Source organism: Myxocyprinus asiaticus, chromosome 1, assembly GCF_019703515.2.
Source record: "Myxocyprinus asiaticus isolate MX2 ecotype Aquarium Trade chromosome 1, UBuf_Myxa_2, whole genome shotgun sequence".
NCBI lineage: Eukaryota > Metazoa > Chordata > Actinopteri > Cypriniformes > Catostomidae > Myxocyprinus > Myxocyprinus asiaticus.
The window spans coordinates 67,221,659-67,248,059 of record NC_059344.1 but is presented as its reverse complement, the minus strand read 5'-3'; the positions used below and the strand labels follow the sequence as shown (position 1 = coordinate 67,248,059).

The following is a 26,401-nucleotide window of genomic DNA, read 5'->3' as shown; positions in this document are numbered from 1 at the left end:
TGAACCCGGTCTAAACCAGTTTGGCTCTATCTGGTTTTGTCAACCTGAAACTTACTCTGAAACTCTGAGTTTATTCAACTAGCTTCGTGTAACAGGCAACAAGCTCAATAAAGACATAGCATAATCAAAAAATCATGAGCAATGTGTGTATGATCAAACAATGTTCGCATTGCATGTGTGATAAAATAGTGGACTACAGAGTAATAGAAAATTATCTTTGTGTTTATAATTAGAGCTTCTAATTATGTGAACTCACCTTGTGAATTAGATTCTCCTCCTGTCTCTGAATCTGCCTTCACAACAGAACCTTAGAAACAAACAAACACATTAAACTCTATCACTGTCCAGAAGAAAGTCAAATGTAGACAGAAATCAACCAAAGAATGACCTACAGTATGTATAAAACTATTAACAAAATAGTGGACTGTGATCTTTTAAATGAATGTCTAACTGGACATCATATTGCATGACTGTTTGTTTGGTTAATGATGCATGGATGGAATAAACGATGGCAAAGTGTTTTGCTGCATGAGAAACTAAACACAGACGCTAACTGGTCTCATGCAGTGTGTGAAGATGACTACACAAATTATAAATAATACTTCTATTTCATAACACTTCAAATCAGTCAGAAAAAAAATGGAAATCAACAATTTATGTATGAGTTATAAGGCTGCAACTAACGATTATTTTGATAATCGATTAATCTAACGATTATTAGAATGATTATTCGACTATTCGGCGATTATTGCAACGATTAATCATTAGCTCTTAATCGATTATTCAGCTTGTGCCCGACTTAAAAGGTTGTATTAAATGTGCTTATTAACAATAAAGAGGACAAAATCATCTTTTAAAAATACCTCTAAATTACATTCACTGAATTAAAGGGGAACACTTTTTTTTTTTTATTAAGTTTAATTCAGTAATGAAATTCTCATTTATTTATTTATTTTTTTCATTAAAAATTTTCTAAAAATCCATAAAACAAGATACATTTACTTGAGAAGCAACATATAAGATATTTAAACTTGCTTTAAGAGAATGCATCTTAAATATAAGTGTATTTTGTATATAAGTGTATTTTTTTCACTTGGTTATACTTCTGCGAGTGCAGTAAAGACAAAATATACTTCTATTCAAGATCTATTCTGTAAAAGCAAGTTTAAATATCTTATATGCTACTTCTTAGGTGAATGCATCTTTTTTTAAAGGATTTTTAGATATTTTAAAATATTTATATTCAACATTCTCATATAAAAAAACGTTAAAAAAAAAAAAACTTCTTCTGCAGTATAACTGCTGCAGTAAATGTATGTGTTTTAAAGCAGTTTTAGATATTTATATTGGAAAACAAGCCAAAACAAAAACAAATCAAAAACGTATTTTGTTGCAGTGTATAATGGGGCGAAGACTACCCTCTCTCACCTTTCTGTTCACTTCAATCCATCTTTAACTCACAAAAAACAAACTCTCTCTTATTATTAAAGCTGCGTATTGCCAATGTTCTTCACGATAAGAAATGCACAGTGACACGTATATTATGATTCAATAAGTCACGAGTCATCACGTTATAATCTAGCTGCATTAAGCGTGTGCGCTCAAGGGATGAGTGTCCCGTGACAGAGTGTGCATCAGCCAATGCAGTTTCAAACACTTCACAACTCATAGAAGAGGCATTGACCGCACATAGAAATGCCAGTTTCAGAGTTTGTAGTTATTTACATGATCTGCTTCTGTATTATCTGAACTTTAATAAAGCTATAACGCATTAAATATAACTGCATTAAAGATGTAACGCCGGGGTGTTTCCTTTAAAGACGCTCGACACGCAAGTTTTGCTTCAGCAGAGCGGCAGCTCCACTTATTCCACAACAAGAGTGCTTCTGTATTTACTTATTTTGTATCTTTGCATTATAATTCTCTCATACTTTGTGATCTACATCACCTAAAGCTGTTTGGAAAGTTTAGAGTACATCTGGACTGTGATCTGTGTAATTCTTCCTCTCCTCAGTCAGGCGTGAACTGCAGTGCTGCTCTCACACGTCATCATTAGAGTTTAATGTGATCTCATGTTACGTTAAATGACATCATTGTTGTCAATAATGTCTACTAATCATTTGAGCCCTAATTGTCACAGTAAACATACAAGGCACGGCGCCCCTCAGCACACTAGAGCAAAAGAAAAAATAAACATCGCCGTTTATCAAGTGCTGAATCTTTGCTTGGTGCAGAACAATCTGGAATAATGTTAAACATTGTAACAGTCACCTCTTTGCAAGCTGAACTTGTTCAGAATGTAAAATCTTTGTTCAGCAGTCAAGGATGTTCGTCAAGCGTTTTTACATAAGAAAACAATGGAAAAACAGAGCAGACGTATGCAAAAACACATTCAGTCTGAACGGCCCTTAACTCATTCCTTTGCATGTATCTCTGAGTGAGAGTGCACGGGCGAAACAAATCCGATGAGTGCTGACACAACAGCATATTCGTGGGTGTACACAGAAAAACATGTCACAACATGAACATCAAGAAACAGAAATGAACTGCAAAAAATTTTTAAACATTTTTTAACAAATTAAAAAAAATGCAGAGTAAAGAATCAGAGTACACATTTTCAAAACAATTGCAATTTCAAGCTTTCTACAGTATTTTTTTTTTTTTCGTGCAAATGTGTGTGTATGTATGTGTGTGTGTGTTATTGTCAAAACCCTTCATTTCTGAGTGTGTCTTTGTGGCCAATGTATTTGTTTTAATTGATTTTTTTTTTTTAAGTGTTGTGTTAAAGACTCACCAGTTTATTCTTGTGTGTGTAAGTGTGTTTGAGTGTGAGTGGGTGTGTATATTTTCCACTGAGGATGTTTTAGAGTCTCACCCTGTAATTTGTGTCTGATTTATTGATTGTATTTGACAAAAAAAAAAAAAAAAAAAAAAGCTCTGTTTTTCCACTCTCTCCCATTCATTTTCAATCGTCGGTCAGTTTTGACTGCGAATACCAAAGGTGACGCTTTTTTTTTTTTTTTACTACCACTTTGTTTTTTGTATATTCAGATGGCAAATTGAGGAAAAGTTACCAAGTCTCGTACTGCTCAGATAAAGGAATACATTTTTATTCAATTTAAAAAAAATATTTCAGTCAAAAATGTATGAGTACCATAGTAGGGTTAAATTGAATGTGTAACTAGACATCAAATTACATTATTTTATTTTATTTTTTTTATTTTTTTTGGTTGAATGATGCATAGATGAATGAAATAAATGATGGCAAAGGGTTTTGCTGCATGAGAAACTAAACACAGACACAACCTGGTCTCAGACCATCATGCAGTGTGTGAAGATGTGACAACACAAATATTATAAATAATACTTCTATTTCAATACACTTCAAATAAGTCAAGAAAAAAAAGGGAAATTAACAATGTATTTATGAATTATGTATTACCTGGAGTATGTTCAGAGTAGCTGTTAGACATCAGCACTGAAAGTAAAACATAAACAAAAAACATTTCCATTAATTCAACACAATTCAATACAAATTAAAAACTGAAACTAAGTGTTTATGTCTAAAGTTTATTGTAGTTCAAATAAGTGTTTAATTTTCTTCTTCTTAAGATAGTTTTCCACTCATTTCTATGTGGATTCATCAGTCGACTGATGTTGGAGATTCAGTGTGTAACCTCATCAAACACACATCTGCAGGACTCACAGGTGAATTTAGAAGTGAATTCACTGATGGAGTGAATCAAGTTCTGTTTGCATTGAGCCAAAACTGTCATGTGAGGATGAAACAAAGAGTTTTGGTTTGTTGACAAGTGGTGTTATAGTACCATGTATATGCCTATATTCAGTATATTAATTATAATTATCACACATTATATATTTGCACATATACAGTGAAATTCTTTTTTTCCACATATCCCAGCTAAGCTGAGGTCAGTGTCAGCCATGATATGGTGCCCCTGGAGCAGATAGGGTCAAAGGCCTTGCTCAAGGGCCCAACAGTGGCATTTTGGTGGTGCTGGGGCTTGAACCCCCAGCCTTCTGATCAGTAACCCAAAGCCTTAACTGCTGAGCCACCACTGCCCCCCACTATATGTTTCACACTCAAAAATAAGTGAGAAGAGAGAGCAGACTGCAGGACTCAATAACAGATCTGACATCAGAGGTGCACCTGCTTACTAGTGTCACAAAACAGAATACCTACTGTATGTTGTTAAATTAATAATCAAAAATAAATACAATTCCATTATCTTAATATGTAAAAGCATTGAAAAGAAACAGCCTAATATTTCAGTTTGTTGTCATTGTCAGGGCCGGCCCAGACTCTGTTGGCATCATAGGCCAGATTTTAGATTGTCGCCCCCCTTTATGCATTTAAAGAATAGTAACATTAATACGTTTAATAATGGCTGAAAAATTAAAACAGAAAAGATCCCATAACATTTTTCATTTTCATTTTTATACAACACCTCCCACTTTCCGGTCTTCCTGCAGAGCCCGGGTACTTTTACTGAAGACAAAATTCTATTGACCAATGCTCTTTTGCCATTTTGTGCTTGTTACATTTATTAATGATTAGTATTTTATTTTATTTTTTTCCATTGATATGAAAGTTCCAGCTTTTCAGGTCCCATACAGAGGTTGCACTACAATTATCTGACAGACCCAGTTGTAAAATTCCCATCATGGTGTATATTCATCAATCATGTTAGTTTAAATTTCCCTGATATGTAGTATAGCCTATTTGATTTTCTTGATATATTCAACATTTTCAACTGAAAATGACAATGCGTGGCAAGTTCAAGTTTGATGATTTTAGGTTTGATGTCCATGCAAAAATGAATAATCCCCCCCCCCCCAAAATATAAAAAATAATCCAAATAAAAGGTAATCCAAACAGGAAAATAGATGATTTCGGCCTGTGTAGCACACAAAAGGAAAAATGTCAAAGCAATGTGGTATACAATGAGTATAAGAACACCAAACGTTTCCTCAAAACAAAGGTTTCAGCCGGGTAAAAAGGTTGAGACTCACTCAGCACACCTCTACCTGCCTGAGCTAAACAAAGCTAACTACCTTCCCCTCACTCTGGGCTTATGTTGGCGTCCTCATTCCCTTGCTACATGACGCCGCCCCCCTGGTGGTGAGGAAGATAGCAACAACGCAACACAGTAACAGTGGAAAAACACTGGAACTGTTACACTACACAAGCGACAGATGGGTCGTTCTTGAACAATTCGTTAATTTTCAACAAAACTTTTATATGACTCGAAAGAACGAGTAGTCTTAGAGAGTGATTCGTTCATTTTGAACAAAACTTTTAAATGACTCGTTAGTTTTTCATCCATTTGACAGCCGCATAGGATCTGTACAGGAAACAGAAATAAGTAGTTCATGTCTCTGTCTTCTATGGGGCCCCTAAAGGGTCAAGGTAGTGGGGAAAAAAATAGTTGGGTGGAGGAAAAAAAATAAGCAAATGCTTTTGTGTTTTCTTAAGAATTTGTGCATGATCTCACAAAAATGTGCTTTCTCTCGCAAAATGTGCGTCACAATGACAGTCTTCTGCTAGACCTCTACACTGTAAAAAATATTGTGCTGGTTTTACTCAAAAAAATTGAGGCAACTATTTGCATCATCTTTTTGAGTGTTTTGAACTTAACACATTTTAGTTTTACATATTAGATTTCACATGTAATGCCAACTCAGATTTATCAATTTACATACCATTTTTTTTTAAAAAGTTATTAAGGGAATATTTATCTTGTTGGGAACTACCATTATCAAGTAATATTTAATTATTTTTTTTCAGAAAGGTTACACAGATTTTTAAGTTAGTTACACTTGATTAAATACATTTAATTTATATTCCTAAATTTCCTAATATAGCCTATTTATTATAAAAAAAAAAGTGTACTCAATAAGTGTTTCAAAAGAAATTCAAAATATTTATTCACAGTACAATGTTACAAATATATTAAACATTTCAACAGCAATACATTTGCAAATGTATCCAATTAAAATAGAAAAAACAAAAACAACTACTTATATAGACTAAAACACAAATGGGAGTACAAAGGAACAGGTTTGGTATCAGTACTTATTATTTAACCATGAACTACAGTTACGTTTGGTCTTAATGTTAAACACTAAATAAAGTTTTGAAAATAGTACTTTAAATGCGAGTGGTCTACGCCCCTGTATGTAACCATTTATCAGTAATGTACGGGTGTTAGTGGCTCATTTTGCTCAACACAGGGGTAGAGAGGCACACAGTCGTCAAGAGAGGGCACACTTCTGACAAAAAAATACAAATAAATCTTCTCATGCAGCACTGCCTGTCAACCACCTATGTCACCAATGCTACGGGCCGCCCCTGGTCCTCCTGTCCCCTTTGATGGCACATTACAGGATCATAGTTTGAAGTATCAACAAATATTTTAGAACATAACTTTTGACCAGTATGGTCTAAATATCACCTTAGTAATTATTGTAACGATGGCTGGCAATGACAGGCAGATGAAGACGAGATGATGTGACGAACCCAAGTGCAGTTTATTACAAATGTGAAATCCCAAAACCGTGGACATGGACATGGACTAACCCAACAATGTTACATTAAAAATACCTTACCCTGATACAATGGAAACATGAGACTTAAATACATGGACATGTAGGGCTTTACTGGTTGTTTAGATCAGTGTTACTATCAGAAATAATTGATAATTATATCTTTAGTTATTAATTCATATTTAAATTAATTAATTGAATCTTAACTCATTAAAACCTCATATGGGGCTCCAGTAAATGTAGTGTGCTACGTTTAGGAGCGGATTTGGTTATTAGCAATAATTAATAATTATCAAAGATAATTATTAATTATTAAAATCAATAGAACATTGATTAGAATCAATGTTAGCTTTTTCTAATCCTTTAAATCAACAATTATCAAAGATAATCGTTAATTGTTAACATCGATGAAACATTAATTAAAATTAACACTAGCTTATTGATCATTCAAATTCAACAATCATCAAAGATAATTATCAATTATCAAAAATCAACAGAATATTAATAAGGATTAATATTGCCGGGGCACCACCCTGGAATCAGGGACTAATAACCAGATAGTATAACAGTCTCAATATTTGTTTTCTTAGGAAAATCGACATACGAAGAATATCGATTTTCGGGAAAAAAAAAACAATGAATGAAGGCTTGAATCCGAGCACTGACATCTCGTCAGCATTACACAGGTTTATGCAAAAGAAACCAAAACACATCTCTTTGTAATATAACAAAGTTTATTTATGCAGTAATATCAATTAATAAAATGCAGTCAATAAACTTCCGACTTACAACTACAAACTAAACAGTGATTAGATATGGAAATCAAAATAATCCTATAACACACGAGGGTGTGTGTGTGAGAGTGTGTGTGTGTGTAAGGAGGGACGCACACAAAATGGCGGACGTGACTCTCATGGAGAGTATGTCACGCGAGACTTCCGGCCAGAGAATATAGCCGCGAATGTGGGCGGAGAGAAACCAGTCAATGGTAGCTTAGGGACAAAGCTGAGCTTTATCACAAAGATATCTACTAGCCAAAAATGTGTGCGAGAATGTTTGTGAGGGGTTGTGTGTGTGTGTGTGTGTGTGTGTGTGTGTGTGTGTGTGTGTGTGTGTGTGTGTGTAGTACGAGAGAGAGAGAGAGAATTAAGTGACGGCCCCAAAGCCGATTTCATGATCATGGGAGAGAAAGCAGCTGTTAGTTTATCACTCAGAGACGCAGTGGATGGCTCGTAAACCGTCCCGCGGTCTTTGATTCTTTAATGGATAAACTCAGTTTGCCAGTCTCACCCGCGATGGCGGAAATGCACAACAGTCCAATTTGGTTGGACTACAATACAGCAAATCTCATTCGTGATAATTAACTAATACCCTGAGTTTTAAATCACAATGAGTGGACTCGGTGGTCCATAAACTGTACAAGCAATAACCTTGATACACAAGAATAACACACTATAATATTCTATCTCTGCCCAGACGTAAACCTCTTTCTTGAATCGCATGAGGATGCAGAATGTGTGTTCATCCGTCCTTTAACTCAGACTTGGTTCCTTGAGGCTTGGGTGATGACGGAAGGCCGTTTCCTCACTCTGTGGGTGGGCAGTACGGCTGCTGATTCTCGGCGGGCTGGCGGAGAAATCTTTTCTCTCTTCACTTCTGCAGGCAAACAGATGAAGATACGGATTGCTCGGCGGTCTCCTAGAGTGATCTGTTAGAGTGTTCGGTGGAACACAGAGTAATCTCAACTCGTCCAGCGAGATGGAGATTGTATGGCCACAGTTTCAAGTTGGACGTTACTTCCTTGTGCCACGAGGCTACACCTGAGAGCAGCGATGAGCTGTGTCTACGCACGGTGAGCAAAGTTGCTGGAAGCAAATCCCGGAAGCACTTCAGAGGTATTTCTACTCCTGATGATGTCATGGTTGAGGTGCATTCTATCGTGTGCCTCATCCAATAGGAGTTGAGAGTTCGATCCTTTAGTGAGCAAGGCTTCATCTGATTTGTAGTCTGTTTTGGACTCCCTTTGTTTGATTTTGGCGCAATTTTTATCAGTAAAATTTATGACTTGGTATGTGGGCCTGAGTTAGGTTTTATGACTGTGTTAGGCCTGCCTTTGTCTTCTATCTGAATACATGAGGCACAACATTCCCCCCTTTGGTCTGAAGAGTTGGTTGTTGTCCAGCATCTTTAGAGCAACTGAAGGGCCGAACAGTTCTTGTCGGTTCACAGTAACCCGTGGGTTACGCCATCCATGTATTCCTGATAGGAAAGAAAATGGTTGCACAGTCCATAAAGTTCATTACAGTTCACAGAGGCTTTATCGTCTGGACAGAGATTGAGGCACATCTGGGCATAGAAATTCCAGCTAAATCTAAAACTACATTCATCACACATAAACATTTCAAGTTATTGGAAGGCACAGCATTAACTGTAACACAATCCTTTGTTGTTCTTTGGTCATAACACAAAATCAAAGTAGAACCTGACACTGGTTACTAGGAACAAAAATGTTAGAGGAAAGGAGGATTAAAGGTTAAAAGGCTTATCCTTGGAAATGATTGGGGTTAAGCTGTGGGATGGGCTCAGACTGGTGTGTAAAACGCGGCTGTACGAGGAGTGAGTCCAGTCTGGCCTGTAGGTGTTGAATGTACCTGTACATGGCGTGTGCAATAATTGCAATGTTGATCCAACCACTAAGGCGGAGCCAGAGGGCAACCAAACTGATAGGGTGTTCTCGGTAAGATGACGATCTGCTTTTGTGACTTGGAAATATAGTGGTCAAGCCAGTCGGTTTGAGACTGAACTTCACTAATTTCATCCCTTCAGCCTGAAGCTGCTGTTGAAGGGTGTCATCAATGGTGAGGTTGTGACCTCTAAATGCATCCATGATCTCAATTTCTGCGTCATGTTTGTTGACATTGAGATGATGGAGGGAATCCTTCAACCACTCAGACTGTTGACTGAGGAGCTAATTTCCCTGAGAAGGTCCTGCATTAGATCTCTAACTATACGCACATAAGTTGTCTTCTCTGACAAAGTCCCTAAAGCATGCAAAGTGTTATTGATAAGAACGGAGTGCAAATTTACAGTGACTACAGTACCCTGAAGGGTTTTACCCAGGCCCTGTAATTGTTCTTATTGGAGTTGTTGTCTCTGCTGGATTGTTGGACGATGGCGACTTGTCCATCTGAAGCTGGCAAACTGTTTTCTGGACCAAGTGGTCTCGGTATGTCAACCTGAGCCCACATGTGTCCACGACGGCAGTCAATGAGCAGAGCCAATCGGTTCAGTAGGTCCTGGCCAACTAACAGTTGTTCCGTATTAATGGGGCATATGTAAACAGGGTCTATTAGCATCATCCCTTGAAAAGTAATGTCAATCCACACCCGTTTTGTGATAGACGACTTATCTTGCGTGTAGCTTGTGATGCTTACGCTGCAGTTCTGTCTGTAACAGTTTGCCAAGGGAGAGCTTTGCTCTACCCACCTCTGCGAAGATGTTGGAACCCATTAGACTTATTTCGGAACCGGTGTCGAGTAGTGTGTGGGAGCTGAATGACCCATGTGTCAGGCATTGCCCTTACGGTACAGATCGCCCAAGAAGGTCAGAAAAGGAGGGTGTGGCATATTAGGAGTGACTGTTTTGGGGAGCAACTTGGACCCTGTTCCCCTTTTCCTGACCTACAAAGTAAACTTTGCCGTTAACGGGAGGGGGTACATTGTCTAGTCATACTGACGAGGTTTCAGTGCCGTGTTCCTTTGAGGAGGTCGGCAGACCTGGTGAACAACAGAGCACGTCAAGCTTCGTTACTAACTCAGTCAAGCATCTCCTTATATCCTCCATTTCCTTTCTCAAATCTTGATCTCTGAGGGGATTTGAAACCTTGTCTACCCACTCACCTTCTTGATTGGGTTTTCGTTCGAACCATGCCTTTCCTTTCAGCCAATGAACGTTTTGTCGTTTTGGCCTGCCGAGACTCTGGGGGTGTGTCTGGTCAACACCCCCTGGTTCTGTAGCCTACCCTGCTGGCGGGGTGATCGGCGCCTCTGGGGTCCTGTTCTAGCATTCACCTTAATGCGAGGCATTTCGTTGCCTACAAGCGCTAGGTCTGCATATTCTGAGGCTTGGATCCCCAGGGCTCTGGCATCACCTTCGTGCCCTCAGGCAGGGCGCACACGTGTCTCCCATGCCAGTTGCGCTTACCTTCTGATTCCCTGCATGGTGGGGTTTCCCATTCTGCAGTGCATCGTGACGTCATATCGCATGAACTCGTGGAGGTTGTGAAGGAAAAGAGACTTGAAAGCTCGTTCCTCCTCCAGACCTGGTGCGTTACTTCCTTGAAGTATGTGGTTCTCAGGCATCTATAATACTCACACGGAGGCTTGTGCATCTTCTGGGTGATGGCAAAAGCAGCTATGGTAGCAGAGGCTTCATCGATATACAGTGAATACTCCTCGCGTAGGGCTTTACACAGAGCTGAGTAGCGGTTTCGTGTACCAGTCGGTAGCGTTTCCATGAATGCATGGACACTCCTTACCGTGGTCTTCCATATAAGCTTGAGTTTTTCACACAACGAAGCATAAGGCAAGTCAACCAGGCAGTGCTCAATTTCCCTAAGATAATTGTCAATGTTTGAATCTCGATTACTTGGGTCAAAGCGCTCTATGTCCCCTGCGGGAGATTCGAGTTGTCAGATGCGCAAGCGTTGGTGGCGGTATGACCACGGGTCTTACGAGTCATCCGAAACACCAGTCACTCCGATCGCTATAGCAATGAGGATGACTTCCTCCCCTTCATGGTGGGGAAGGAGTCCAGTCGACACGTGGGAGTGGACCCCGGGTTGTGTACGGCTCCCTGGCTAATGGGATCTTCGAGCCGCTTACACCACTCTGGGCTTGAAAATAAATGTCCCCCCTGGAATCAGTCAGTTTGAAACGCAAGGTGGCGTGACTGAAAACTGACCGAGGAGGGCAACTGTAAGGAGGGGCACCTGCATCAAACCAGCGGGCCGCTGGAGGAGCTTGAAAGGTGTCTTGGAGGACGAAGTCAGAGACTGTACCACTAGGGGCAGCTCAGCTCCTAGCGTGTGTCCCTGGGTTTCTCAGGGGCACATTCCTATGCATATCGCTAAAGAGGGGGCCCTCTTCTATGTCAGATGTTGTGCTGTGCGTTTCAGCTGCACTTACCTGATCTGACTCTACTTTTAGCTGGGCAGCTTGAAGCTGCCTGCGCAGGGTTTCGTTTTCCTCCTGCATCCGGGCATTATCTTCCTGTGCCTGGACTTTCTCAGCTTGGGTGCACCTAATGTCTTGGTGCAGGCTGAGATTTTCCCTCTGCACCACTTTGTAGCTGCTCTGCAGCTGGGCGAGCTGGGCCTGGTGCTCTGCAGTTTGCAGTTGGGTTTTGCGGTGATGAAGAAGGAACATTTGGCCCACTAGGTCTGGGATTGTGCTCTTTGGGTTCCTGACCGGGTTGTTGGCATAATCAACTAGTTCCTGCAATGCTTCATCACAACGACTAATACTGTAGCCGTTAAGGTTCTCTCTCTCCTCTACGGAGAGACGGAGGACAGCAGCGAACACATCTTGCAGTGTTGGGTCGACTAACCTCTGTGGAGCTTCAGCTCCAGTCACGCGGGGCGATTGGTGACTCATTTTACTGGGGCAGTAAAAATTATTGAGACACAGTGGCTCTGATAGCTTGTTTTACAGTTTCTATAATGCTGACACGAACGCAAAGGTGAGAGGCTTTGACCTGTGGCTTACGGGCTACTGTTATGTAATGTGTGAATTTCACTGCGTTCTCTCTTTGGTGGACATCAATGAAGGGACTTGGCACCTCTCTGTAATATCTAGATGAAAGCGTTAGGAGTTAAATAACAACAACAGCAGATTTTAAGCAGACTATAGTAAATTTAACAACCCCTAATTCACTCTTAAGAGCATTTTCACACCACACTGGCTTATGTTTGGCAAGTTGTGAGAAGTAAATTGTCAAACAGAACCAAACTTTCAAGTAATGATTCAAGTTATTACTTTGGATTCTTATGCATACACACTGTGACAGAACTGGGACGTAGGATGCCTCACACGGGGCACCAATTATTATGTAGGGCTTTACTGGTTGTTTAGATCAGTGTTACTATCAGAAATAATTGATAATTATTTCTTTAGTTATTAATTAATATTTAAATGAATTAATTGAATCTTAACTCATTAAAACCTCATATGGGGCTCCAGTAAATGTAGTGTGCTACGTTTAGGAGCGGGTTTGGTAATTAGCAATTATTAAAATCAATAGAATATTGATGAGAATCAATGTTAGCTTTTTCTAATCCTTTAAATCAACAAATATCAAAGATAATCGTTAATTGTTAACATCGATGAAACATTAATTAAAATTAACACTAGCTTATTAATCATTCAAATTCAACAATCATCAAAGATCAATAGAATATTAATAAGGATTAATACTGATGGGGCACCACCCTGGAATCAGGGACTAATAACCAGATAGTATAACAGTCTCAGTATTAGATAGTTTTCATAGGAAAATTGACATCCGAAGAATATCGATTTTCAGAAAAAAACCAATGAATGAAGGCTTTAATCCAAGCACTGACATCCAGTCAGCATGACACAGGTGTATGCAAAACAAACCAAAACACTTCTCTTTGTAATATAACAAAGTTTATTGATGCAGTAATATCAATTAATAAAATGCAGTCAATAAACTAACGACTTACAGCTACAAACTAAACAGTGATATGATTAGATATGGAAATCAAAAAAATCCTATAACACATGAGGTTGTGTGTGTGAGAGTGTGTGTGTGTGTGTGTGTGTGTGTGTGTGTGTAAGGAGGGACGCGCACAAAATGGCGGATGTGACTCTCGTGGCGAGTATGTCATGCGAGACTTCCGGCCAGAGAATATGGCTGTGAATGTGGGCGGAGAGAAACCAGTCAATGGTAGCTTAGGGACAAAGCTGAGCTTTATCACAAAGCTTTCTACTAGCCAAAAATGTGCACGAGAATGTTTGTGAGGGGTCGCGCATGTGTGTGTTAGTACGAGAGAGAGAGAGAGAGAGAGAGAGAATTAAGTGACGGCCCCAAAGCCGATTTCGCGATCGCGAGAGAGAAAGCAGCTATTAGTTTATCACTCAGAGACGTGTTGGACATCTCGTAAACTGTCCTGCGGTCTTTGATCCTTTAATGGATAAACTCAGTATGCCAGTCTCACCCATGATGGCGGAAATGCACAACAGTCCAATGTAGTTTGACTACAATACAGCAAATCTCATTCGTGATAATTAATTAATACCCTGAGTATTAAATCGCAATGAGCGGACTTGTTGGTCAGTAAACTGTACAAGCAATAACCTTGATACACAAGAATAACACACTATAATATTCTATCTCTGCCCAGATGTAAACCTCTTTCTTGAATCGCATGACACAGAATGTGTGTTCATCCATCCTTTAACTCAGACTCGGTTTCTCGAGGCTCGGGTGATGACGGGAGGCCATTTCCTCACTCTGTCGGCGGGTGGTACGGCTGCTGATTCTCGGCGGGCTGGCACAGAAATCAGCAACGTCAACTTGATTGAAGATGGAAGAGAAATCTTTTCTCTCTTCAATTCTGCAGGCAAACGGATTAAGATGCGGATTGCTCGGCGGTCTCCTTCGGATCTGTTAGAGTGTTCGGTGGAACATAGAGTAATCTCAACTTGTCCAGCGAGATGGAGATTGTATGGCCACAGTTTCAAGTCGGACGTTACTTCCTTGTGCCATGAGGCTACACCTGAGAGCAGCGATGAGCTGTGTCTACGCACGGTGAGCAAAGTTGCTGGAAGTAAATCCTGGAAGCATTTCAGAGGTATTTCTACTCCTGATGATGTCATGGTTGAGGTGCATTCTGTCGTGTGCCTCATCCAATAGGAGTTGAGAGTTCGATCCTTTAGTGAGCAAGTCTTCATGAGATTTGTAGTCTGTTCTGGACTCCCTTTGTTTGATTTTGGCGTGATTTTTATCAGTAAAATTTATAACTTGTTATGTAGGCCTGAGTTAGGTTTTATGACTGTGTTAGGCCTGCCTTTGTCTTCTATCTGAATACATGAGGCGCAACAGACATGGGAAACATAAACCAATGAACAAACAGCACTCTATAACAAGATAACAAGACAATGACCATGAACCAATGACATGACAGAACCAATAACAAGACTATGAACCAATGGGAAACAGACACAATGAACATGAGGGGAACAGGATATCACATGACCAGGAACACATGAGGAAACAGGAAATCACATGACATGAAACAACATGACCTGAACAGGAACAGGAACTAAACTTTAAAATAAAAGACATGAAAACAAGAACGAAACACTTAAACGTGACAATCATATGACTTATTTAAGTCAAATGTCACAATTTTTTGTAAAGTTTCTGCTTATAGTCTCTCAGCAAGATAATGAAGACAATATTACAACAATAGGGCCTCCTGCACATTACAGCAGACAGACCGAAGATTAATAGAGAAGTTGAGAGTGATCTGAGAGCTCAAGATGGAGAGTCTATTTAAAGATACAGCACACACAACACCAACTCACAAAAACAGAAATATGTCTGATTCAACTGACAATCCAAAGATTATTACAATAAAATAAGATACAAGTATATAAAATATGAAGAGATGAAAGACATCAAAGTTACAACATGTACACAAGTCCATCATCTTTCACATGAACACAGGCAGATGCATTTGTTCTGTAACACACAGTAATAACTGCAGTCTTCACTCTCATCATCACTATAACACAAAGCATTATATATATGAACAGAATAAAGAATACATGAACACTGAGACAGTAAATCTACAGTGTAGACCTGTGCACCCACATCAACATCATTTTTTTTATCTTCAAAAGAATGTATTTTCTAACACACACACACACAGAAATAACAGAAGATAATATGGAGAATATAATAACATACTCACAGAGTATAAGAGGCAGCACACTGGACTCCATAATGTCACATTAATGAACTGTTTTAACAGTGCTGTGTGTCTAAACCAAACCCTTCCTGTGGTTGGGCAACCAATGCATGAAAAATAAAAAAAATAAAATAGATATTTAACTTCTCTTTTAGTGCAATCAATCTGTTGAAACTGTGTTCCTCTTTAATTTAAGCACACACACATGCAAATCAGACACACAAGTGACTCTGCAGTGAATTAAATTCAGACTGTCTGTGATTTACAGTAAGATTTAAAACATGTTCATTTCTCCTCTAAAGTAGGGCTGAAGCATAACAGTGAGAAGTGGAGCAACATTCAGGCCTTTCTGAACACAGAGAATGATTTCTAAGAATGGGAAAATAAATGATGGCATCTGCTGCTGTGGATCTTTTGATCTTGTATAGGAATTTGGAGTTTCATGAAACCAAAGTTGCAGAAATAAATAAATATCTGTTGTTCCTTCCACACTGGTAGAAACGTCATGGTTAATTGTGTAGCCTCCATTCCCCGATGGAAAGAACGAGATGTTGTGTCGATGTAGTGACACTAGGGGTCACACTTGGGAGCCCGAGAGACCTCTGGTCTTTGATAAAAGGCCAATGAAAATTGGCGAGTGGTATTTGCATGCCACTCCCCCGGAGATACAGGTATAAAAGCAGCTGGTATGCAACCACTCATTCAGGTTTTATGCTGAGGAGCCGATATAAGGTCCGGCCATTTCAGCGGGTAGTTCAGCGTTGTGGCAGGAGGGACAAAATGTCTCATTCCCTCCATCAGGGAACGGAGGTTACACAAGTAACCATGACGTTCCCTATCTGTCGCTCACTTGATGTTGTGTTGATGTAGTGACACTAGGGGTCCCTATACGAAATGCCACAATTGGCTGTGTTACGTGAACTGGCTGTGTGTGGTGGGCAGACTACTGTGTGCCTCACAGCCAGCACACCAGGTCGACACGTAACCTCCCCCAACATAGTTATGAGTGTCGACAAGTCGACAACCCAAAAGATAGAGACAGGCTAACCCAGTCGTGGCCTCGGATTATCCGACTGAGCCGCCTGGTCTAGTCGGGGGGGTGTCCCTCCCAAGGGGAAGACACAGCGGAGACCACACCTTGCCCAAAGAGAGGGGGGGGATATTTAAGTGGAAGCATACGTCACATGGTCTTTCCAACCATGTGGAGGGTCTTCAAGGTAGATCCTGCCCAATGGGGGAGGAGTTACTACAAACATGGAGACTGGGGCAGAGGGGCTCTGCCTAAGGAAGATGCAGTTTGCCAACAGGGAAACGAATTAGCGGAAGATATATATCGCATGGGGTTAGCCTTACAGGGGACCGCCACATGTGGAGCACCTACCCCAGAACAGGACTCTTAGTTAGCGCGTGTACTGGGCCAGCAGCGAATCTCTCTGAAAACTCGACTGCCACAGGGCTCGGAGGAAGTCAACCAGGGAACAAACTTGTGAACACTTCTGGGAATTAATGGTGCACGTATTCAGCTCAAAAGGAGGTGGAAGGCGCTATGTGCAAGTGATACACCCGGCCGGCTATCCCGGGCTTATCCACTTGTATTGCGTGCCAATACCTGGGACAAAACCGGTTCCACCCGGAGGTTGTAGAACCTTTCAAAGGTGTTTGGTGTTGCCCAGCCCACTGCTCTGCAAATGTCTGTTAGGGAGGCACCCCTGGCCAGGGCCCAGGAAGCCGCTACACCCCTGGTAGAATGGGCTCGTAGCCCTACCGGGGGCGGCATGTCCAACTCAAGGCAGTCGATGTGCCAATGCAGTCGCGGACCTGTCCAGAGGCCGGCGGCTGTGTGCCCATTGCAAACAGTGCCCCAGCCCGTTTTGGAGGCATCTATCATGACCACGACGTGCCTGGGGACCAGTTCTAAAGGAACACCTGCCTGTAGAAATGAGAGGTCGGTCCAAGGGCTGAAAAAACGGTGACAGACCGGCGTGATGGCCACGCGATATGTCCCGTGGCGCCATACCCATCTCAGGACTCGAGTCTGGAGCCAGTGCTGTAGCGGCCTCATATGCATCAACCCGAGCGGGGTGGCCACCGCCGAGGACGCCATATGTCCCATTAGCCTCTGAAAAATTTCAGTGGAACCGCTGTTTTCTGTTTGAACGCCTTCAAACAGGCCAGCACCGACTGGGCACGCTTGTTCGTAAGGTGCGCCATCAAGGAGACTGAGTCCAACTCCAAACCGAGAAAAGAGATTGCTCTTTTCCCAGTTGACCCAAAGCCCTAGTCGGCTGAGGTGTGATAGCACCAGGTCCCTGTGTGCGCACAACATGTCACGAGGGTGAGCTAGGATTAGCCAGTCATCGAGATGTTGAGAATGCGAATGCCCACCTCCCTTAACGGGGCAAGGGCAGCCTCTGTGATCTTTGTAAAGATGCGAGGAGTCAGGGACAGGCTGAAAGGGAGGACTTTGGTCTTTGGTGCCGGATTGCCTCCGTCTGCTGCTTCACCACCGAGAACTGCTGGGCAAGGTCCTCGATGGTGTCGCCGAATAGGCCTGCCTGTGAAATGGGGGCAGCAAGGAACCGTGTCTTGTTGGCCTCGCCCATCTCGATCAGGTTGAGCCAAAGGTGGCGCTCCTGGACCACTAGTGTGGCCATCGTCCGAGTTCTTGCATCAAATCTGGGGCGGAACTACCCTCGTGCAGTTCTTTCAATGCCTTGGCATGGTGGACCTGCAGGAGAGCCATGGCGTGCAGGGCAGAGGCGGCTTGTCCAGCAGCGCTGTAAGCTTTGGCCGTCAGGGACGATGTGAGCCTACAGGCCTTGGACGTGAGCTTAGGGCGTCCATGCCAGGTGGCGGCACTCTGCGGGCATAGGTGCACCACGAGCACCTTATCCACTGGGGGAATCACCGTATAGCCCCTGGCCGCCCCGCCATCAAGGGTAGTGAAAGTGGGGGAACCGTGGAATCGGGGCCGGGCAGTAAAAGGTGCCTCCCACAACTTCGTCCGCTCCTCGTGCACTTCCGCAAAGAATGGCACTGGAGCGGGGCGTGGCTGCTTTGAACGTAGCCGCGAGCCCAGGAACCAATCTTCAAGCCGCGAGGGTTCAAGGGAGAGTAGAGGGTTCCACTCTAACCCAACGCTTGCGGCCACCCGGGAAAGCATGTCCGTCATTTCGGCATCGGCCTGTGACTGGGCAATCGTCCCTGAAGGGGGAAGCCCAGCTGAGGCTTCTGCGTCTGACTGGACAAGCCCGCTCTCCGATGCTGTGCTCAAGAGCTCGTCATCTTCGCGGGCTCCAAACAAGAAGCCAGACTCGCCGTGAGATGAGCCGGTGAACTCATCCGGAAGCCCGATTGGGGCAGACTTACGAAAGCAAGCCGCGACCGCAACGTTGCCATGGTCATGTTCTCGCAGTGAGAACATGAACCATCCACAAACACTGCCTCCGTGTGGGTCATGCCCAGACATGAAAGACAGCAATCATGACCATCCGAATTTGAGAGATAACGACCGCAACCAGGAATAACACACAATCGGAAGGCATCTTTAAAAAGACGCGTCTTTAAAAAGACGTTCCATATGTGCCGCTCTTTTAGAGAAATATATACTCTTTTAGAGGAGGAAAAGCTCTTTCAGAAAATATACTCTATTGTTTTTCTGCCAAAGCACCCAGGGGCGTTCTCTGCAGTGCACCAGTGCAGAGGAGGGAGAAGCTGCTGAAATGCACCGTCAGATCAAGCAGAGGTGAATGAACAGTAGTATTCAGCTCAATGAGCATGACCGTTCGGCTCCGAAGAGAAAAGCTGAATGAGTGGTTGCATACCAGCTCATGGTTACTGTGCAACCAAAATCCCATAATAACCAGGAAATAAATTAAGATTTGGTGCATAACAGGGACTTTTAACTATAAACAAGTCCACAATACACAAAGAACTTTTATTTTAAAATGTTGGTGAAAGATGAAACCCACAGAGCTGAAACCACAACCACTAGTCCACTGATCTCTTTTAGACTGCAAGTTCTGAGTGTGTTTGATCACAATGAAAACTCTCTTAAACTCTCTCAGTATCAGGGTGTTAAAAGGAGTTAAAGAAGATGCTGAAAGACTGACCCGTCAAGACAACAGTGTGAAACTGCTGTACCAGAACTAACACAACATGTTCTGTGTTCCTGGAAACAAACAGGAACAGAAAAGCTGTGAAAACAGAGTGAGAATGTTTAAAGCCACATGTGAAGAGAAGATAGTGATAACGATAAAACAACAACATGGCAAAACAATACATGCAATTACTAGAAAAGCTCACCATATTTTATACCACATAAAGGTATTGCATTTAAACTGTAATGTAAATCACTTTGATTTTTGTGCTTTCTGACAAAAGTCTTCATTGTATCTGTTGTAAATGAGTTAATTTTATTGTCAAATGTATTTTAATATCTACCTTAACAAATAATAACACTGTAGAGAACTGTAACTGTACATCAATATTTAAAGTCGCTATTTCACTCACAATTCAGATTTTCAGCACCTATTATGGTTTTTCAAATATTACCTTTCATGTAGTGTTATATAGCTGTTTGTGAATGTAAAAAAGTCTGCAAAGTTTCAAAAATCAAAGTGCATGAAATATGGAGTTGTTGACACCCAAAAGAAAGAACCGATTCTGAACACCTGAAACGAGTCGTTATTAATTCCAGACTTACTTCCTGTACTAACCTACGTAATTTGGTAACAAAAAACCGCCTCTGGTCTGTTTACATGTACAGCCAGTGCACGCCGTTAGCCTGTTAGATGTTAGCCTCTGCTACCCGGCTAACTCATGTTATTGTCAAACTAAACTTACCACTGAGAAACATCCTGTTCTCATAGTGCTTGCGATGGTGGTTCGGGTTGATCTTCCGATGTATCACTATCGGACTCAGGCTCAAATTGGTAAGGTAAAACAGAAATTTTTCAGACAGAGCTGAAACTCGGATACAGTAGTGGCCGTTTCCTTTCCAATGTGTGCTGTAAGCAGTAGACCAATCACAACAGACTAGGACACCTGACCAATCAGAGCAGAGTAGGCTCTCTGAAAGGAGGAGTTTAGAATGAATCCTTTAGAACGGATCATTGAACGAGTCATTTTTAACACTGGGAAAAAAAGGTAATGCTGCAATTTAAATTATGAGCAAATTAAAGTGTTTTTGACCTTGGATGCATGTAAATCTATTGTATGAGACCTTTAAAACAAAATTAGGCACGCTTAAAAACCATAATAGGTGCACTTTAATTAACATAGCAACAGATCCAGTGAAAATATGTGCAGCAATGAAATGCTCAAGACACTTTCTGAAGGTTCAGTGATTGACTTTAAATTTTTACATGCATTTAAAAGAAAAGTGCCAAATTCAATAAGTGAGAAAAGACTAAAAGTGACAAATGTGTACTTTCCGTTTAGTTGAAATGTGTAACATGTAGATGTTGGACAGAATGACCCAAGAGCAGGGGAAATAGTTCCAAAATATTTATTCACAATAATATGTTAATCATGCGCCACCGCGCAGAGAGTAGGGAGTAGTGTGTTCATCAGCGAATTGTGTACATCGTGAAGTCAGGAGAAGCTTGGAAGAATCTTCCGTAGAAGTTAGGTAATGCGAGTGATGTCTAGTGGACAATGCAAGTAACAGCAGAAGTGTAGATCCCTGGCAAGTGGGCATAGACCAGAATTCCTCCATGGATTGCCAGGCTGAAACTCAGCGAAGACTGGAAGGCAAACCACAACCCGAAAAATGCAGGCAACAAACAGAGTGACAAGATAGGACCAGCTAAACAAAGAGAGCGAGGTTAGTACTCAATTTAGTATAATCATCTGGTGAAGAAACAGAGAAAGATGAGGGCATAAGTAGGGAATGAAATCAGGCTGGAGCAGGTGTTGCTCAACAAGCTAATCAGTGGCATGATCGTTGCCTCCCTGAGAACAATGAATGTTCCCATGGAAACGCCATTCATGCCAGTCTAGTGCGACTGCAAAACACGAGGGAGAGAAAATGACAAAACAAACACTGTAAACCTGTAGGCTAACAGAACCGTAAACCCCCCCCCCAAACCCCCGTGCCGGAGGTGAAACTCATCAATGAGGGCATGGTCCAGGATGTCCAGAGCCAGGACCCAACACCTCTCCTCAGGTCCATAACCCTCCCATTCCCTTTAAAAAAAAAAAAAAATATATATATATATATATATATATATATATATATATATATATATATATATATATATATAAGAGTGAATAAGACAGGCATTTTCACACCTGGCTCATTTGGAGGGAAATGCAGTGATTGGTTTAAATGTTTTGCAGACTTTAACCAATAGGCCACAGATGGGCTCGTTTAAATACTGTGAACGGTACGTGTTGATTTATTGTTTCTTATGACGACGTTGCATTTGTGACCTCAAATAAAAAATGAGCGCCAGAGGTAAAACCGGCAGTAAAACAAGAGCGAAGGCTAAAACTCGTTCATCCAGGGCAGGACTGCAGTTCCCCATCGGTCGTGTGCATAGGCTGCTCCACAAAGGAAACTATGCAGAACTTGTTGGTGCTGGTGCTCCTGTTTATCTGGCCGCTGTGCTTGAGAATCTCACCGCTGAGATTCTGGAGTTGGCCGGAAACGCCGCTCAGGACAACAAGAAGACTCGTATCATTCCCCGTTACCTGCAGCTGGCAGTGCAGAATGACGAGGAGTTGAACAAACTCTTTGGTGGAGTGACCATCGCTCAGGGTGGTGTGCTGCCCAACATCCAGGCTGTGCTGCTGCCCAAGGAGACCGAGAAGACCATCAAGAAGTAAACGGACTAAAGTCTGGTTCATATAAACCCAAATACTCTTTTAAGAGTATATATACTATAAGAGTCATGTTCTTCCACTGAAATATAAAATCAATCTTTTCATAAGCGGGCGTAATTATTAATAGTAACCGGTCATTAACTATTATATATTTGTTTGTTACTGGATAGGTCTGCTCCAAAAATAGGCTCGATTGGAGACACAAAACACTGTTCCCCATCTCCCCACTATTGTTTGTTGGGAAAGGAATATTGTTGTTCACAATATTGTTCAAAATGTTGTCTCTGTGTCTTGCACTCAAATAAATGCAATAAAAAATGCAATAATGCGAGCTCTAATGGGTATTTCAGAATGGGTGCATAAAATGATCGAACATGGTTATACAATCTAATTTGCACACTGGCCATCCCGTTTCAATGGTGTTGAACCCCTTCCACGGTTTCATCCGAAAACGCGTCAGTGTTACGAGCTGAAATACACAATCTCATTGTGAAAAACGCAATAGAGATTGTGCTAAAAATGTTCAAGCACAAAAAGCTTTTTACAGCCATTATATTCTTGTTCCAAAGAAAGACGGTGGATTTCGGCCAATCCTGGATCTGAGACATTTCTGAGAACTCTTATCGCATGTAGGCCCACACGACTGGATTGCGTCAATAGATCTGAAGGATGTGTCCTTTCATATCCAAATTGTACAACATCACAGGATGTTTTTGAGATTCGTGTTCGAGGGAACAGCATATCAATTCAAAGTTCTGCCCTCCCAACTGTCTCTGACTCCTCGCACATTTACAAAGTGCATCAATGTGGTTCTCGCCACTCTGAAACTGAGCAGCATACGCATCTTGAACTACCTCGACGATTAGCTGTTACTGACGCAATCAGAGTCTTTGTTATGCCAGCACAGAGACTTACTGCTTCAGCCATTCTACTGTGTCTGATTCAGTTCAAACTGGGGAGAACACTTACACTGAAACCATTTCAGAAAGCATTGGGATTTATGGCGGTGGCATCTAACCATTCCATTAGGTCTCTTACACATGAGACCTCTTCAGTGCTGGCTGAAGCACCGTGTGCCAGGGGCGCATTCGCATCACTATATCCTGCCGCTGTATAGCTGCTTTAGCACCATGGACAGCTCCTGCGTTTTACCAGCGAGATGTCGCGCTGGGGCAAGTTGTCACGCAGCGCCTAAAGCTATAGGCTGTATTTTTAGCCTTAAAGGCTTTTCGGTCAGAAATAGAAAACTGTCATGTCCTGGTTCACTCAGACAACATGACAGTTGTGGCATATATAAACCGCCAAAGCGGAATTCAGGAGACTTCACCCTCAAACTGTATTGAGAATTTGGGAAATATTTGGCAAAGCAGAAATCTATCTATTTGCCTCAGTGGAGAATACCTACTGTCCCCTCTGGTACTCGAAGTCCCAAGCTGTCAGGTGGAAAGTGGTGAACACGGATGCTTCTAACACAGGTTGGGGGGAGGTGTGCGATGGACGCCCGACTTTCGGCACCTGGACAGGTGCGAGGAGGGCATGGCACATCAACCGCCTAGAGCTATCGGCTGTAATTTTAGCCTTAGAGGCTTTTTAGTCAGAAATAGCAAGCTGTCATGTCTTGGTTCGCTCAGACAACATGACAGTTGTGGCATATATAAGCAGCTAAGGCAGAATTCATTCTCCACCACTGTTGAGACTGACGCATCGCCTCCTCCTATTTAGCAAGCATCATCTCCTCTTCCTGAAAGCGACATATATCCCAGGCCGCCTGAATTACGGCACAAGCCTACTGTCACACCAAGGGGTGATACCCGGGCGAATGGAGACTTCATCCTCAAACTGTACTGAGGATTTGGGAAATATTCAGCAAAGCAGAATCGATCTATTTGCCTCAGTGGAGAATGCCCACTGTCCCCTCTGGTATTCAAAGTCCCAAGCCCCACTGGGAACGGACGCAATGGAACACAAATGGCCAGCGAAACACAAATATGCGTTGCCCCTGGTATGCCTTATTCACTCTGTCATATGCAAAGTCCGAGAGGACAAGGAAACGGTTCTATTAGTTGTGCCAAAATGCACATGAAGCTGGCACCTCTATAGGCAAGCATGATTTAATAATAAAGTTCCTTAAAGGAGCAAGATGATCAAACTCACCTCGGCCGGCTACAGTCCCAACTTGGGACTTAATTTTAGTCCTAAAAGCTCTCGCAGGGCCCCCCTTCGGGCCTTTGGACTCTGTTGAACTGTGAATGCTCTCCGTTAAAACTACTGCTGGCTCTGTCCTCAGTAAATGGGTCTGTGACCTGCATTCACTATCAGTCGACAATTCATGTTTGGAGTTTGGCCCCGGTCTTTTAAGAGCCAATGTCAAACCCAGGAAAGGCTATGTACCCAAGGTCCTAACCATGCCCGTCAAAGCACAGGTGGTTCACCTTCAGGCCTTCTTCCCTCCTCCATTTAATTCAGATGCGGAACAATCATTGCATTTGTTATGCCCTGTGTGGGCACTACATGCATACATTGAGCATACTTGCCAGTTCAGACTGTCTGATAAGCTCTTTATATGCTATGGAGGATGCACAAAAGGAATGTCCATCTCCAAGCAAAGGCTCCCTCACTGGATTGTCTATACAATTACCCTGGCTTATGAGTCGCAGGGTAAGACTTGCCTAATTGGTGTTAAAGCACACTAAACTAGAGGCATGGCCTCCTCATTGGCATGGAAGAATGGTGTGTCCTTACAAGACATATGTTTTGCAGCAGGATGGTCCTCTCAAAACACATTCGCAAGGTTTTACAACCTAGACGTAACGTCTCTTTCTTCACAAGTCCTCTCTGTATAGAGCACTTGCTATTCATTGGCCAAATGTATATAATATATATATATATATACTTATGCCCTTCCCTTTAAGTATGGGCTCCCCATCATTTGCACAACCACCTGCATTCAGGCCGTTATAATTTACCATAAAGTCGCAAGCACTTTCATAATAAATAAACTCCCTTCTCGACTGGGTTTATAAGGAGCTAATTCATACTATATGACTATAGTTCATATATTCGTTATGAGTGCTCTCCTCGCCAACACAAGGATCACTCACTGCGGCATACTCATGTCGGTCGCCTTCCCACAAGACTGCGGCGCCATGTTTCCTCTCTGGGAAGTTATGTCGTGTAGTGCGGCGTGATGGGATTCTGTTCCCCATATGCGTAGCTATGCAATGTCAAGTGTACTGAATCGTAAGGGAACGTCTCGGTTACGTACGTAACCTCGGTTCCCTGAGACGAAGGGAACGAGATATTGTGAATGCTAGCCGCACTACAAGACTCAGAGTTCTTGAGACACGAGCGATGCGCTCCTTGTTCTCAGTCAGAAATTCTGAGGAAATGGTGTCTGTGCACCTGTTTTTATAGTGGACAGTTTCGCGTCAAAACAGGTGGGGCTCAAACACCATAGCCAATATTAGAATATTGGCATTATTGTAGAGAGGTTTCAACTATGTCGTGTAAGAAGGCACTCCCACTCCCCATATGCGTAGCTACGCAATGTCTCATTCCCTTCGTCTCAGGGAACCGAGGTTATGTACGTAACCGAGACGTTTTTCAACTTGTAAACCCACAAAACCACTGCTTTTTATGTGCCTTTTTAGTGTCCATTGGTAAGTTTGTTGGATAATACATTTCAATGTCAACAAGTCTTCTGCTCTGTTGTACATTTGACAAATATTGAACATTTGTTTTCTCAATCAGAATAATACAGAAAAATAATAAAGATAGGGAAGAGGAAATTAGAGGAATAAAGGAACTGAATCATAGGGGGATGGAAGTTGTCAATCATGAGGCGATGGGCGGGACTAACATTTAGAATCCCCGGATTGGCTGTTCTGAACTTTCGAAGAAAGCTGAATGTGTCCAATGAAATCATTTCAGGGGTTGGCCCATGAAGCCACACAATCACAGAGGGCCTTGTCACCTTTGAAATTAGCATAGATGAGCTTATAAATTTCA

General features: G+C 42.0%; 2 protein-coding genes across 4 annotated transcripts in view; one reads left to right on the top strand and one right to left on the bottom strand.

Moving 5' to 3' along the window:
* The window catches only part of LOC127447770 (sialoadhesin-like), a 32,421-nt gene extending 16,737 nt beyond the window's left edge, over positions 1-15,684 (bottom strand). For 2 of the 3 annotated variants that reach the window (XM_051709842.1, XM_051709849.1), the window contains exons 1-3: positions 15,569-15,684; positions 3,443-3,478; positions 257-307 (exon numbers count right to left, since the gene is read on the bottom strand). In XM_051709842.1, coding sequence (XP_051565802.1) covers positions 257-307; positions 3,443-3,478; positions 15,569-15,599 — 118 coding nt within the window. In that variant the 5' untranslated portion in view covers positions 15,600-15,684. The remainder of the gene's footprint in view (positions 1-256; positions 308-3,442; positions 3,479-15,568) is intronic. The other variant, XM_051709834.1, reaches the window with a different exon arrangement.
* Positions 15,685-22,012: 6,328 nt separating this feature from the next.
* On the top strand, positions 22,013-22,396 carry LOC127448093 (histone H2A-like). Its single transcript, XM_051710384.1, has 2 exons — positions 22,013-22,141; positions 22,184-22,396. The coding sequence occupies exons 1-2, from the start codon at positions 22,013-22,015 to the stop codon at positions 22,394-22,396; spliced, it is 342 nt and encodes a 113-aa protein (XP_051566344.1).
* Positions 22,397-26,401: the final 4,005 nt, after the last annotated feature.

What these genes read in the sequence shown, in the direction of transcription:
- LOC127448093 (XM_051710384.1), top strand. Translation starts at nt 22,013, where the DNA reads ATGAGCGCCAGAGGTAAAACCGGCAGTAAAACAAGAGCGAAGGCTAAA. An exon ending in AAGGAAACTATGCAGAACTT is followed by an intron (nt 22,142 to 22,183) that starts GTTGGTGCTGGT and finishes GCTGTGCTTGAG; the next exon opens with AATCTCACCGCTGAGATTCT.